At 38.7% G+C, this 16699-nt stretch overlaps 1 protein-coding gene across 4 annotated transcripts in view; it reads left to right on the plus strand.

Moving 5' to 3' along the window:
* The first annotated feature begins 3724 nt into the window (after positions 1 to 3724).
* The window catches only part of LOC133867609 (uncharacterized), a 29908-nt gene continuing 16933 nt past the window's right edge, over positions 3725 to 16699 (plus strand). The window contains exons 1-5 of one of the 4 annotated variants that reach the window (XM_062304360.1): positions 3725 to 4094; positions 4436 to 4558; positions 4682 to 4923; positions 5111 to 5199; positions 5279 to 5417. In XM_062304360.1, the coding sequence (XP_062160344.1) occupies positions 4786 to 4923; positions 5111 to 5199; positions 5279 to 5417 (366 nt within the window). In that variant the 5' untranslated portion in view covers positions 3725 to 4094; positions 4436 to 4558; positions 4682 to 4785. The remainder of the gene's footprint in view (positions 4095 to 4435; positions 4559 to 4681; positions 4924 to 5110; positions 5200 to 5278; positions 5418 to 16699) is intronic. The other 3 variants (XM_062304359.1, XM_062304362.1, XM_062304361.1) reach the window with 3 other exon arrangements.

Raw genomic sequence — 16699 nt, forward strand, 5'->3', positions numbered from 1 at the left:
CGGCCCAATTGGTACTTGAACGAGATCCTTCAAAGCGGTGCCTTGATCTCCATCACTTATAGTGGGCATGTAGGGCTGAAAAGGTTATAAATAGCCTGCACTCATTGTAATGAGGTATCATTGAATGAAAATAAAAGAAAACGTGAGGTTTGTTTCCTCTATTGGTTCTTCAGAGAACTTGTGAACTTATAAAGGATTTCTTCCTTATGGCATTCAAATTCTATACCTTCGGTTCGTGATTAAATTATAATCATTGGGTCGGGGTTTGTTACTTTATGCATTCGGTTCGCGTTTCATTTATAAACTTTGGGTTGCGGTTTTCTATCAAAAATATGAATTTTAGCTTTCTTGGGGCAAATGTTTCAATATTGTTTTGTTGGGTCTCAAAGCGTGTCAGTTGAGGTTCGCATCATTGAGATTCCCACAGTTAGCCCGAATATGCCCAAAGCCTAAGCACTTAAAATATCTGGGACCTCTTAGATCCTTCTTCTCAGCTTCTTCTAGCTCAGATTCTCTGGGGGCCTTCTTCAGCCTTTCAATGAACTTCTCTTGAATTTATCATTCTTCATTAGTCTCCTGAAGTTCTTGGCCAACATTGCCATTGCATCTTCTTCATTATCAAAGTCTTCCTCATATGAGACTTTGGCCTTCTTTTTAGATGCCTTGAGGGCAATTACTTTTGCCTTCTTGACTGGAGGCAGGGAATACTCATAAGTTTGAAGATATCCTACTAACTCTTCAATCTTCATCGACTCTAGGTCCTTACTTTCTTCAATATATGTATCTTTGATCCTGAAACGTTCTGGTAAAGACCTTAGAATCTTTCGGATGAGTTTTATATTAGAGACCATTTTCCCAAGACTCACCATTGAGTTCCTTAGGTCGTTGATTCTTGTATAAAACTCACCGAATGTCTCATCCTCTAGCATCTTAATTTCTTCAAATCTAGAAATCAACATTTTCAGCTTGGCAGATTTAACAAGTTTGGTGCATTCATAAGTTGTTTCTAAGATTTGCCATGCTTCTTGAGCGGATTTACAGTTTGAAATTCTTGGGAATTCAGACGGTGAAAGTGCTTGACATAGAGCATGGAGGGCTTTATCATTGGAAAGTCACGCGCTAGTTTGAGCAACTGTGAGTTTGTCAGTTGTATCCCTTGGTTTAATCCAACTAGATTCAACAATCTTCCAAACATCAATAAATTTTAAAAAGAAGTGCATACGAGCTTCTCAATAGCCATAATTTGTGTCATCAAAGGCAAGAACAAAATTAAGAGTTTGAGACATGGTAGAAAAAATAGAGATCACGCTTAAGAATTTAATCTAACAGAGTGTACCAAGCTCTGATACCAATTGAAAAATAAAAGATTTCTAATTTACAGTGTGTGTGTGTGTGTGTGGAAACTCAATTAAAAGAAAAACCACTCTAGGGCAGCCGAACCCAGGAACTCCACTATTCAGAAGATAAAGCTAGTAACAAAGCAATAACACTCATATACCCCGATGCAGCGATCGTACCTTGCACTTTTGACACGTAACCCAACATGAACGCTTCCCAACCAGGTCTCCTACCTGAAAGGGTCTTCAATGAATTTCTTTAGCTTAAGACTCTTCCCTAAGCTAGACTTCATACAAACAAGAACCACACATCGGGCAACACTTAGAGATCTAGCAAATCTTCACAATTTCTACCTACACACCATCTCTAAGTTCTAGAGAATTCAATATCGAATTTTGTAAATAATACATGCTTAAAGGTCTCTATTTATAGGCTTAGAAGACCTAAATCGCCATTGATTTGGATTTCTCTAGGCGGCGTTCGGACGGAGGCATAGAGCATCCGGACGGTGAACTGTGCAACCACTTTTCCATAATGCGTTTTACGCGATTCCATAATAAGGCTGTGTCTGGACGGTGTTGCCCTAGGGTCCGGACGGTTACAAGCTGTCTTTCCCGATCCATGTCTGTAAAGGAATTTGGATTCTTCTCGAACACTAAAGAGCGTCCGGCGGATGCACGCTGAGTTGTCAGAATCTTCTTGACACAGGAGGGCGTCCGAACGCTTCACTGGGCCGTCTGGGCGGGAATAAGGGATCTGGCTTTTTGCTGAGCTGGAAACTTCGCAGAATCTTCCTGGAACTCTGAAATTGCCTTCTTGAAGCTTATGACACTGAAACTTGTCATAATAAGACTCTTTCCATATTAGAGAAATAAACTTTGAATATATGAAGACTTCTGAAATAATACGGTATCCCTGTTAAGACAGCATCATTACATGATAGTGATTTGGTCAACATAATGAAGCTAATAAAACTAACAATATCTATTCTGCATACATAACCATCTTGTGAAATGAAAGGTTATAATGATATTTTAATGCATGTGTCTTACATCTTATATCAAAGATATTTTAATGCACTAAGTCTTGAACTTACGATTGTGTCTTTCCACCTATGAAATATGCATTGTTTTATAGATAGTTTATTTGATGGCGATTCCAGAGCAGCATATGATCCATCTAGAGGGAGTACTCTGGATTATCTTTGAGCAGCATATGATCCCATTTGGCTAGCACGGATGTGGAGGGGAGATAGCGAATCCTACCTAGATATGATAGATAATATCTTTATGCTTTATCTTTAAGTGTAGGACTCCTAAATTGACCAAACCCGACCTTATATATCTATACTAAAAGATGTAAGACTTACTATCTTCTTAATTCTTTTCTTGACCTCTTAATCACATGTAGACACAATCTATCAAACTTGCGCTCTGCCCCCAATCTACCAAAATCTTTGAAAAGACCTATTTTGGCAAAATCTCCCCATAATACCCCTATCATGTTTCATTTTTCAATTAAAAAATAATTAAAAAATGTAAAAAAATTTTAATTTTTTTTTCCATTTAATTTAATTTTTTTTTTTATTTTTTATTTTTAAAATATTGCGATCAACCGGAGGACGTATTGCTTCTTTCCAACATCGTCGTTAGCCACGATGCATGCCTACAGCTTGGCGAACTCATCCTCGCCTCTCCAAACGCGGATATGGCTAATTTCCTATCGTTCGACGTCTATGATATTGATCTTTCGAAGGTTATAAATGATTCTAATCTGAATTTTGTTTTGTTATAAACGACGAGCAAGTTTATTATCATTGTTGTGAAAGACCTCGATTGGTTTCTGACGGAGAAATAGACGGTGACCGGAGGGGTGTTGGGAAGATCGAGTTGCGGTTGGGAAATAACGCTACCCCAAACATCCATCTTCTTCTTCTTCTTTTATTTATTTATTTATTTATTTTAAATTTTAAATAAATAAATAAAATTAAGAAATAAAATTTTAGTTTATTTATTTTATTATTTTTTGACTTTTTTTTAATTGAAAAATGACACGTGGTGGGGGTAAAATTGAAATATTTCGCTAAAAGGGATATTTTTCAAAAGTTTTGGTAGTTTGAGGGGTCAGAGTACAAGTTTTAGTAGTTTGAAGGGCTATCCAGGAAAAGAATAGTAATTTAAGAGCTTAATTATATTTTTTCCTTAATAGAAAGAACACAAAAAGGACATAGAAAGACTTCCGGCGTTAATTAGAGTTTCAAAGGAAATTTTGCGGAATAAGAGGGGGAAAAGTCCAAACAGCTGGCTAAGGCAAAAAGTGGTTGCCAATCACATTCTCTCCCGTTACCTTACCTACCTCATTGGATAGCATGCCTTGCCATCCACATGGCCTCAACAAACCGAAGGATTCCAAAACCATTTGCCCCACGCGCGCGCGCGCACACACACGGCACGTATCACTCAAACCCCCCACTTCGTCCTTTTCTTTCTTAATCTTTGATTTCATGGCTTCGGTTGGATATGTAGATTTTAATTGAATTCTTACGGTTTGTTCCGCGGGTTGTTGCGTTCCATCATTGATTTACAGATAGACAAACGCCATTCCCATTCGGTTCCTCTGTCGTTTTCACAAAGACACATCATCCATCGATCGCCCCCATTTGTTTCACCATTGATTCTCTTCATTTGGTCCTCCAGATTTTGATGCGTGGGTTGCTCCTTCAACACGTGGGACATTCATGAATATTCACGCTCGTGGTAAGCTAGCTACCTCGCCTCTCTCTCTCTTTTGCTTATTTTCTATTGGTGCTCTTTGGGTGGTCATGTAATTGTTTGACGAAATTCACTTCGGCTTCTGATCTCATGTTGATTGCTCAGGCCCAGTTCCTCATGGGTTTTATTTCACAATGGAGTTTAAAATGTCCTGGACTACTTTCTAATTACCGGTTTAGCTGTGGCCCGTAATTATTATATATACCCCTATTTGTTTCTTATATTATTTGGAGTTCATCTCTAATGGAAGCTCTGATTCACTTGGGCCGCGAGCTTCAGTACATGGCTGCTGAAGTAATACCCCTCTTTCTCTGTCTCTTTATCAGATCTATGACTGCATTAGTTTTCTATTTTCTGCCGCGTATGTGCTTGACAAGATATGATTCTGCTGACACGAAATTTCTTGATTGTTTTCTGATGATGGGTTGGATGCTTTAAGAATGATTGAGGTTGGGACTTATGGGTATTGTTGTTTTACCTCTTTGCAGCTGAAATCTTACATTTTTTTTGTATATAGTTGTTTAAGATTCAAATTTCATGTTTTATGTTTTGTGCTATCATTTCTGGTATAGGAATAGATGTGAGGAAAATGAAAAGTGGAAGAAAGTAGTAGAAGGTACAGAAGAGGGTAAATAAGTTCTGGTGATCAAACATATCCAGGAAGGAGTACGCCACAATGGCAACGTCAAGAAAAACAGTTTTGGCAATCAAGTCTTACCAAAATCAGGCTCAGGTGCTGGTTAAAAACTACTTATTAGCAGATCGCTTTATCCCATACACTTCCATCCTCGGAGGCATGTTTTTGTGCAAAGTGGTATACTCTGTCTTTCAATTGTTACATGTTCCAATATTTTTAGTTCACTCATTGCCAATGTAACTTATATCTTATGTTCAGTGAAAGGATGAAAATGATTGGCTTCTCTTTCTTTTGTTTGGGTTCGCACGTTTGGTTTTCTGTTCTCCCCTTATTAACATATTCTAAATATTTTTCCACTGAACAGGCCTATGATCTTACCCAATTAATCAGCACCTTTTATTTTAAGAGTTATAATGGTCTTACAAAAATCCAACGAATTGAGTGGAATAATCGGTGAGTGCTTATCCCTTATTGTTCCACATTTTTTTCCTCTTCAAATTGCTACTTATATCATTATTATTAATCTTTGCAGCGGTATTTCCACCCTTCATGCCATTTTTATCACAGTTGTGTCCTTGTACTTCGTGTTCTGGTCAGATCTCTTTTCTGACCAACAGCTTTCTGGCATTGTTACATTTCGAAGCTCGCCTCTGTCAGTTTTTGCATTGGGGGTAAATTTTGATTTATTTGTTTTTAATAAATATTTTTAAAACACATAGTTGTAGTTGCTCTATTTGACTTGATGTTGCAGTTTCTGTTTTTAAATGATTCAGAAAAAGAGACAATAATCTAATGTTAGGTGGCTTGAAAAACAACACATTTCCTTTCTAAATATTGGCCAGAATTTCATTAATGTAATGTTGATACTTAGGAAATTGAATTGTTGATTATTTCCTGTACCTGAGTTATCTATGGTGATACCACGAACTTGGCTTCACATCTTTATAATGAATAAAACAGTGCCTTGACCTTCTAACCTATTATGTAATAAGCACAAGCTGTGACGACCTAGTTCAATGCATTTTTTTTTTTAACCCAATCATCACAATAATCTGTACATATCCATCATCATCTCATCCATGAACATATCATATCAAAGATTTAACACATAGCAGCGGAAACATTAACTTAACAAAACTTATATAACACAAAGTTGACAATACATCTATATCATTAAAGCTTAAACATTGTATCCATTACTTACAAATAATGGTCATATAAAAGTGTCACATGCGACACAAACCATATATATTTACCATAAAGCTCTATGGACATGACCAAAGACATACAAAAAATTGACTAAGCTATGAGTCAAACCCAAAACGTTTGGCATCTCATGACGTCAGTCATAAAAACCTAAATATGTGGCTACTGGATCCTCATACAAATCCTCGGTACCTGTAGCAACAATATCATCTAAGCGATTGTGGAATCACCATGTTCGCCTATGCGGAAGTATGAGTCCACAGGCTCAAACGAGTATAAAAATACTAAGTTTTCACATTGAGCCGACTTTTCACTTTCTACGTGAGTTTACAATAACAGTTACCTTTGGTTTATACTTTATTTTAGAAACGGTTTGTAGCTGATAGAGTAAACATTGTAGTTATGAAAACCTTTGAATGTAATATATCAGCTGAGTGTATATGGGCACGTTCCAAACTCACTCTTGGAAACATACACATACGAACCCATTTAAGTCATAACCTTGTGCATATATACATCATGGCTCTGTTACACATATATACATGTGTCCCACCCTCTGGAGTAGCGTAACCTAGACATATATGTACATCTAAGCATGGAAACATATAGCATTGTAACACAAGCATACAAACATATCTAAGCATGTAGCCATAAAATGTCATAACTCAGCTACACCCACATACATGTGTCCCGCCCTCTTGAGTAGCGTAAGACACAAGCATATAAGCATCTCTAAGCATGGAACCTATGAAAACATCATATGCAACCAGCTGTAATTGTATGCATATGCTTTGTTCCATTCAATCACATATGCATACTGATACATCTAGCATGGAATTCCTAATAAAACATATCATAAAACATCATCAAATAAAACTATGCCATGCATGTTTTCTTATACATCATTCATTTTCATATATTTCCTTATCACTCTGGGAACTTGTTCCTGATAGCTTTTAGAATATCTTTGTGCATATCATACATTCATGAGGGACTAGTCCCTTTAACTGTGAGAGCTTGCTACTCACATCTTTAAGTACTTGTCATTCATAACATCATTAAGTTAATAGCATTGAGGGCTTGTCAAAAGGGATGTGTCCCTTAATGTAATGCTGGGAACTTGTCCCAGTACATTAACCTCTTATGCACATTTATTCATTTGTGTTCATTATCATGCTTCATGCCATAAAACTATTACACTTTTGCTTTTGTGTTCATGCATCCTTCATTAACATTTCATCACTCATAATTTTTTTTTTTGATAAGTAATAAAAACTTTTATTAAAACAAAGCGTAAGGCGCCCCTAAGTACACAAGAAGTATACACAAGAATCACCAAACTAGCCAAAAAAGAAACCTACAAACCCACTAGACCCTAAAACCTTAAGACCCACAAAAGGCACACAACACTACGTCATGTTAGCCTTGCCTTTCCAATGCCTAGAGGGTGCACTTGCATCGCCTAGTTAATAGATGTTTTCAAGTTCAACAACTCATTCCTGCCTTTGGTCTTTTGGCGCGCTATCATTTTTTCTCGATGAAAACTCATTTTCAATGGCATCCAGGATTGCCAAGGACGGATCCTTGCCATGAACACCATCCATCGCCGAATCCAAGGGCATGTTCGGATGTAAAATACCCAAAGGGAAAGGGGATTCTCCATCCTCCCCATTCCAAATCTCGTCACTATGATCCCACACTAAGATCTCACCATCCAGGCCAACGCCTATCGGCCACTTCTGAGACTTTATCAGGCCATTAATCTTCGAATCCTCACCCTTTTCATCATTTGGAGTGCTACAACCACTCAAAAGGGTTGGAATCCCTTCCACCCGAACTTCCTTAGCAACAAGAGAAGATGATGACGCGGTCGACACTTCAGGAGAGAGAAGGGGCTGCACAGACAGACTCGGATTGAGGAACCCCTTCCGAAGGATACCCCTCACTGGAACAGATTGCTTAACAACCTTCAAGGAAGTTGCCACTCCACCAGAATCTAGCAATGGCTACACCGTAGCCACCGAGGATTCCCCGACAGGCAGAGGATCTACCCCCTTCGAGCGTTGTAGAAACTTAGTCTCACTGTCAATATCTATCCTTATTGCCGCCACAGACTCTGCAACTAAACTCTCATCCAAATGCACTACTCTGCCTTCTCTAGCCTTCCATTGAGTATAAGTCACCTAATAAAAGCGAGTTTTGCTTGGTGGAGGTGGGCTGAATCCAGAGCTCAATAGACCCAACACCATTGCTAACTGGTGCAGGAGAAGGCCCCTCAGACCTGATGGAACTTTCTAGTGACGCTGAAGACAGTATCCCTGTGCTGTAGTAAAGAACCCAGTAGCAGCAAACAAAGGATCAGGAGAGGATGTCGGCAAGGGAGGAAAGACAAATCTTGGAGCAACAGGGTTCTCGAACACCTGAGAAGATTGAGCTACGTCCTCCACTGCCGACACCATGAAGGTATCTTTTGCGACCACTGGAGTAGAATCACACCTACCGGCGGAAGTAGACCTCACCTGAGAAGACCCACTCTGGCGGACTTCCAAATCCCCGGTTGTAGAAGAAAACAACGTCATGACCTTTGACGATGAAGAAACAACAACTTCAAGCGATGGTGTGGATCCGGGATCTGAAGAGAGCCTAGGACCCTCAACAAGTCTCGAACCTAGACCAACATCCGTACTCGTGTCACCCTTGACAAAACCAGAGCCCATCATCTCACAAACCGGTTTGGGCTTAGACAAGAATCGGCCCAAGCGAACACCTCTAAAACCCGCAGAGGGTAATTGGTCCAGCCCAAAACCAATCACCTGTCCCACTTCGGCCTTTAACCGATTGAACATCTTTCTCCATGCATACCTTGAAATCTTCTTCTGCGAGCGATTGACGAGAGTGCCCTTCTTCGTTTTCGCCTTCTTCACTTACACCGCCTTCATCACTGACCCAAAGATCCCCACTAAGTCAGCCTCTGCCCTCTTCAGATTCTTCTCCAACTCAGAGCAATCCATCGTCAATCTTGGATTCTCACCTCCATTCGTCCACTCAAAACAATCCGCCGTTGGAAACAAATCAAGATGACCCAAAGGCAGCGTCTTTAACTCACTAGAGACTGCGCTAGAATTGGCTGTTGCACGCACCACTTCCTCAAAGGAGCGCCCAGACAAAGAAGCCTTCGCGCCTACTACCATTTTCTTCCCCTTCGGTGAAATCTCAACAAAATTTGGCAAATGAGATTTGGCTTCAAAAGGCACCAATAACTGACGCAGCTCTCCCACAAACCGTTGCCATCCCCACCCTCCACGACCCTCGGGAAGCCAGATGATACCTTTCCGACCACCCTTTGCATAAACGACCATCTCCAGGTAACGGCCGACGTTATTACCACCCCCATGTACCATCAGCACCTTCTCATCCTCACGGTAAGACTTGAAATCTTCTTTACTCGGAGACTTTTGCACCTCTTCAACCGTATCCATCAGCCAAATGGAGCATTGGACACCCACAAAAACATACCCTACAAAATCCTTCCTCCTTCCTCCAAATGAAAGTCTGCCTTATCAACTCTTACTGAAAAGAAGAATTTTTTTGCTTCCACGGAGAAATGCCTCTCCATATTAACACCACATGGTATCTCTGCGCACAACCTTGCTCCACCACCAGTCAGAGACCAGCACCAGCCTAGCTCAGAATTGAAGAGCCAAAACCAAACCAGAACACAACCAAAAGCAGAGCGGTATGTGAAAACCCACCACCCGAGAAACTCTGCGATCTAATACGTCGTCCTAGCTTCAAAGCGGCAACAGAGAGTGGAACCCTAGCGGGATGCGCCGTCCAGTGATGGGCATGGTACGAGGGTGATGAAGAACTGACTTCCATTTGTATCCAGACCAGCATTTGCTATCGACAAAATACTTGCCCCAGTATGCTTTAACTCTGTTCTAATCTCATCGTTGAACTTTTGTACATATATGGATTCTCCACCCCTTCTTGTCTCTGTGGGATTCCCACCTTCCACCATAAAATCCTTGATGATTCTATGGAATTTAACATTGTCGTAGTAGTTTCTGCGAGAGGGTTAAAGGAAGTTCCTGCAAGTTCTCTGTGCGTGCTTGTAGTATAGTTGTGATTACAGTAAAAGAAAAAGAGTGTGAAAATAAAATAAATTGACTACATTTATTCAGTAGAGTATGACCTAGCTTAGCTCACATTCAGACTTATATAAGCAAAATAGATTATGAACAAAAAAAAAAAAAAAAACTCTCCGTGATATTTTCTTTCACTTTCTATCGCTTTTTGAGCAACCAAACAGAAGAAAGTTCATCACTCATAATTCATCAAACATATCTTGAACATACTTGAAAATATCGAAAGTAATCATTATACATTTGTCAATACAACATACAATTGACTCGATTTCAATTCATATATCGTGCTTTCGAAATCATCGTAAAAAACTATTATTTTGCTCAATGAGTAATATACTCACCATATCCGCTTGATGTTTAAGATGGAACCCCAACTTGATCTTTGCAATGCCTAGCTGCATTTACACATTGTAAATACACTATAGATCACAACTCACAACCCTTTTTTGACTGCAAACAACTCAATGATACTCGAATAATATAAGTATTACCTACCCATGGTAGCTCGTAGAAATTCTAGGGTTTACATTTATTACCCATAAGTTATCAAAGCTAACCCTTAGAAAAACTCTAATTTACATAACTTAAGGCAACTAGAGTTTTAGCTCCTACCTTCCACAATTGGTGAGATCAAAGTTTCGGTCTACGAAACCCCTACCTGGAACCTAATCCAAGACAAGAAGTCCCCAATAAGCAAAAGTCCTAAATAAATCATCAAGGTTAAGCATCACACTTTACAATGTGACTAAACTTGACTAAACTTAGGGTTTATGGATTGACCTCGAAATGATCCGTGAAAACGACGTTCTAGCATCCAGAATCGTGTTCCTGAGGTTTGATTTGGCTCTAGAACATTCTTGGATTCAATACCCAAGCATTGGGTTCAAACCCTAGAGAGAGACGTGGGAAAAACTTGAAAAAAGAGAGATACTTTGGTGAAAAATGGCTGAAAAATCTTGATTCAGCTTATATATGGTGTTCTTAGACCTTCGCTGTTCGAACGGATTAATTTCCTATTCGAACAGCCTTAAAACAAGATGAAAACAAGATATCTGTCTGTCTCTCGTTCGAACGGAAATGGAATGGGAATGAAACGAGACATTTTGGAACACTTTTGGAGCTCACCGTTCAAACAAATTTGTAACGACACTTATTGGAACACATTTTTCAGTTCATTTAGAGTTCTGTTTGAATGAGAATCCTTCAAGTTCGAATGAAACACTAAAAAATAGGTTTCTCTAAAAATGTTTTAAGCAAAACTCCTATTCTATTACTCCCGATTGTTGTTTAATTCATATCAACTATAATAAACCTTTTAATTATGAAGTCCTTTTATGAAGTGTTAAATAGACAAGATGGCAATTCATTTCCTTCGAGGAGTATCTGGCGTGGAAAGGCTCTAGTGAGGGTGGCATTATTTGTATGGACAGCAGCATTAGTAAAATTTTTTACGCATGACAATCTGCAAAAGAGGACTGTCGTGGTAATTGAGTGATTCTGTTTGTGTAAGGAGAGTGGAGAGTCCACTGAACATCTGTTACTTCATTGCGAAGTTGCTCGCAATCTATGGAGTTACATTCTTACTTTATTTGGGTAGAGTGGGTTATGCCGCGAAGGGTGCTGGAAATGTTGACTAGCTAGGGCGATTCGTTTGGGTGTGATCCAGTTAATGAAGTTTGGTGGTTAGTTCCGTTGTGTTTAATGTGGTATCTTTGGCTGGAGCGGAGTGCTTGGCACTTTGAAGATGTAGAGACATCGATGTTGGAGCTACAGAAGCATTTGCTTAACACGTTATATATTTGGATAGCGGCACATCATAGCTTGAGTGTTTTTACATATGCATATTTTTTAAATTTATTTTTTGTTCTTCCCTATTAGAGGTTCTCTTGTATACTCCTTGTGTACTAGTATTGCGCCCCCCTGCGCTCTATTAATGAATTGACATTACTTATCAGAGAAAAAAAAAATAGTCTCCTTCAAAAAATTTCGACCTCGAAATTTACTCTTACATATACAAGCACTCATTTACGTTCTATATCGCAAGCATGCTAAAAACACATTGTAATGCATCTCGAACCTGAGTTTACTCAAACAAATGAAGATATCGATTCCGCATGTTGGATTTGAGTGCCCATGAAGCTTCTTCCAACCCATGATTCCTCCATAGGACTTTAATTGATGGAATAGTCTTCGTTTTCAACTGATGCTCTTTGCGATCCATAATTTGCACCAGGAGCTCTTCATATGTCAAGTTTGGTTGAATATCAAGAGGCTTGTAGTTAATTGTGTGCAAAGGATCGTTTATGCACTTTCACAATTGCAAAACATGGAATATGTCATGTACTCCATCAAAGTTAGGTGGCAATTCGACTTTATAAGCCACTGGGCTCACACATTTCTTCATTTGAAAAGGTCTAACGTACCTTGGACTAAGTTTGCCCTTCTTGCCAAAACGCATCCCACCTCTCATCGGTGACACCTCTTTATTCTTTTTTCTTTTAATTTTTTATTATTATTTTTTTTCTGAATAATAATTTTATTAAAAGAAGGCAAATACCTCGTACACAAAAAGTATACAATAGAGTTGAGGCCTTAGCTGCTACTACAATCTAGAAAACAAATAAGATCTACTAAATTCCCAGGGGAAAAATTGGGAACATATACAATTGTTGAAGATGGAAAGATTCTCTCGTTGATTTCTCTTTCGATTTTAGTGTAATATTTTACTATTCCCTTCCATGGAGAATTCTGGTGGTGTCATTGGCAAGTTATGATCCTAGATGGTTGTCAATTGGCTCTTTGGCAGTCCTAGTTGGTGTCACCAACGAGTTCTGATCCTCTCCGATAGTTTTTGATTGTGTGTGGCGACGTCTGCTTGTCTCCGACGAATTTTCGGCGAAATTTGTCAATTTTTTAGGTGGTTTTAGTTGTTTCCGTGGCTATTGTGGTATTTTCTGACGGATTTTGAGTTCTCCGGCAACTTTTGAATTGTTTTGAAGTGTTGCCGGTGAGTTGTGGTCGTTTCCGACGAGAACAGGTCGTTGCTAGTGATTTTCTAGCGTGTGGTTGGGGAAGAAGATCCCTGTTTGGTTGCTGTTAGTTTCTCTTCCACATTTTGGGGTAAGGCTATCCCAAGCTCAAGACAGGATAAGTTTATTTGCGGTTCAGGCTATTTCAGGTTCATCCCAACACTGACTGGTTCCTGGTATTGTGTAGTTGGTTCAGGTCAGTTTTATTATTGTTTTTGACTGGTTCATTAGGTTTCCTTACCGGTTTAGTGCTTTTCCTGCCGGTTCAGTGCATTTTCTGACATGTTCAGAGCTTTTCCTGACCAGTTCAGTGGTTTTTGATTCGGTCCCAAGCGTTTCATGACCGGTTCAGTGAGCTTCAAGTCCAGTTCAGTGGTGTTTTATCCGGTTTAGAGTGTTTTGAGACTGGTCAGTGCATTTCCTAATTGGTTCAGAGTTTTTCCTGTCGGTTTAGAGCTTTGCCTTTCGGTTCAAAGCATTCTCTTCCCGGTTTTGGCAAATTCCTGCCAGTTCTTTGGAGCAACCATCAGGTTTGTTGCTCAGGGGGAGTACTGGAGTAAGTTACAAGTTGCAGTTATTGGTTTCTTCAAATGTTGTTGGTGGTATTGATGATGAAGACTTTTTTTTAATCTCCCTTGAGCTTGAGCCCAAGTGATTGTATGTTGGAGCTATTTAGTTGAATTTTGAAACTCACAAAATAGCGATAAAGAGTCGGGTGACCTACCATAATGAGAATCTAAGGGCTCGTTTGGCAAACCAATTTTCTGTTTTTGTGTTTGAGAATTGTTTTCGAGAACAAAAACAAAAAAACTATTTTTGTTGTTTTTTCGTTAAAAAAGTGTTTGGCAAACTGTTTTCGAAAACAGTTTTATAAAACAGAAAACAATATCTAATGCGTTTGGACAATTGTTTGCAAAACAGTTTTCATTTAAGAAGAAAATAGAAAACTGTTTGGCATTTCTTAATATATTTTTTGTTTTCAATTTTTTTGTTTTCACCATTTACTTAGTGATTTCCAAACAAAATTTTGTCAAATTTATGTCATTAGACTTGATAGCATAAATGAGAATAGTATATTGTCAAAACTCTTTTACACTATTTTTGTTAAAAATTATTCATGATGTATGCTCTATTTAGGTGGCCAACAAGAGGTCCTTTTTAATAACCAAACTTATCACTTTCCTGGATGAAGATAATAATGAACTAAGAACTTAACATTTAAAATATGATCCACGGGCCACAGCCATTCCTACTATCATGTGTGTCCCATATTTTTGGATTAACCTGCCTAATAAAATTAAATTGATCAACCATGACCCATTGTCCCACCTGCTTCTAATAACATTAGGAATTCCTCATACAATCATTTGACTGAGAGATACAAGATTATAGAAGAATTGGAACAAAAATCTCCAAACAAAAATCTCAAACCTGACACTCGTGTCTTTCAATAATAGCAATAATCCATTTATCTAAATACTAAAGAAGTTGAGGGAATAAAGATTACAAATAACACAAAATATTAGCCTCAATACTTAGTACTAATAATTTCAGGTAGTGTCGTTCCCATTACATAAGCTACATAAACATGATAGATATTAAACTAGTTAAACATAACTGACTCCAAAGGTCATGCATATCTAATCATTTCGATGCTGCCATATAAGTTGTGCAATGCTCTCCCTCAAGACGGCCATCTCATGCCCGGCTGAATCTGATAGGTTCCGGAGGTTTCTTCCATGCCTCGAACTGGACCCACCAACACTTTCATAGTCGTCCGTACGCACATCTTCATTCTCCCAATGGGTAAATAAATGATCATCATCCGCAGTCATTCGAATGAAGTTATGCACGGCACAACAAGCTGTAACAATTGTCGGTTGCTTACTTGTTTTATATGATGCCATAACTATCAATATTTTAAAATGAGCTTTCAATACATTGAAACATCGCTCTATAACATTCCACAGAGATGAGTGCCTGTGATTGAATAGCTCCTTATAACCCCTAGGGGTGCTTGTTGCTCGGAACTCTTCCAAGTGATATCGTTCTCCACGAAATGGTCTCATAAAACCTTTGGCTTGCGGGTAGCCCGAGTCCATCAAATAGTAATGACCTACACGATGGTGAATTATATATAAGCGTTTGTGACCATCTAAGTATGTGGATAAATATCTAAAAAATTAATGCAAATTTAGCATTTTAAATACCTTTCGGTGCCCAAGGGAATTTGTTCTTCACGTTACCAAGCACATTCAGAAACACACGTGAGTCATTCGCGGTCCCTTCCCACCCAGCATACACAAAGGTGAATTTCATGTCAAAGTCACAACAACACATTACATTCTGTGTTATAATCGCCTTCCTTCCCCTAAAAGAGGCTTGCCTCGATGCAGGAGCATGCGCTTTGATGTGTGTCCCATCGATCGCACCGATAGCATGCTACAATGACTACAAAATAAGTATATATGATCTTTAAATAACGGGTACAACAATCGAGTTAATATGGAAACGGGCAAATATACAATTACCTTGAACCACGGGTAATATTTACTTGAGTTACTAACAAATGGATGCACTCCGATAGTCTGTGTCGGTCGTATGGTATGTTTTCCTAGCTTGCTAAAGGCTTGAATAGTCTGCCTAAATTTACGATGAACCGTTTCCAAGGAGTGCTAGAAACGATCAACTGCAACTCTCATTCCCACACCATGGCCAAGTATAAACATTGTGATACCAATGGCCTCTTCAATAGTGACTAATTTAGTATCTTTAGCGTAGTTCAATTCCCTTAAACGAGCACACGCTTCTAAACGCACCCTTATACATTTGAAACATGTCATGACAGTTTGCAGGGTTGCCTCCAGTTGTTTATTGATATAGGCTGCTCCAGTTAATATGGATGTGCGCTGAGGCTTCCTAGGCCTGTAGTTCATAACAATCACTATCAGATCAAGCATTTCACGCATTTCGGTCTCCTCATCGGAGGAATCACTATCAGTATCCAAAATGTTATCTAAATCCATAAGAATATTGGCCCGAAAGTTGCCTCCACCTACAAACCATACACTCAATAAATTAGTATAGAGATTACTTTATACTGCATATCTCCATGTTACTCTATGCTCCCAAAGAAACTTCACTATGCAAAAAAAATTACATAATAGCGTAAAAGCATGTCATACATATAAAGCAACAACATTATTCATGGAAAACTCACAACTAAATATTATATAATAGAGTAGAAGCAAAGTTACCCTTACTTCATAGAGTAAAAGCACAACAAGCTTCATAAGTTACAAAAGTGATCTCATAAGTCAATGCGTTTTACATCATTAAGTAATAGCATTTTTCATGGAAAACCTTACACTAAATAATATCCTGTAGTGTTAGTAACTCAAGATAATTCCACTCGAAATTGTTGAGAGATACTTCCCCTTGTTATATTAACCTTATAACTCAAGATCCTTGATGAAAAATAGTATCTGAGGATGGTGTTTCTAGCGTTCTTTGCCACCCACATTTGCTGACATGGTGAGAAGTTGAGGGATGGATAGACGATATCTGGTG

The sequence above is a fragment of the Alnus glutinosa genome, chromosome 5, assembly GCF_958979055.1.
Source record: "Alnus glutinosa chromosome 5, dhAlnGlut1.1, whole genome shotgun sequence".
Lineage (NCBI taxonomy): Eukaryota > Viridiplantae > Streptophyta > Magnoliopsida > Fagales > Betulaceae > Alnus > Alnus glutinosa.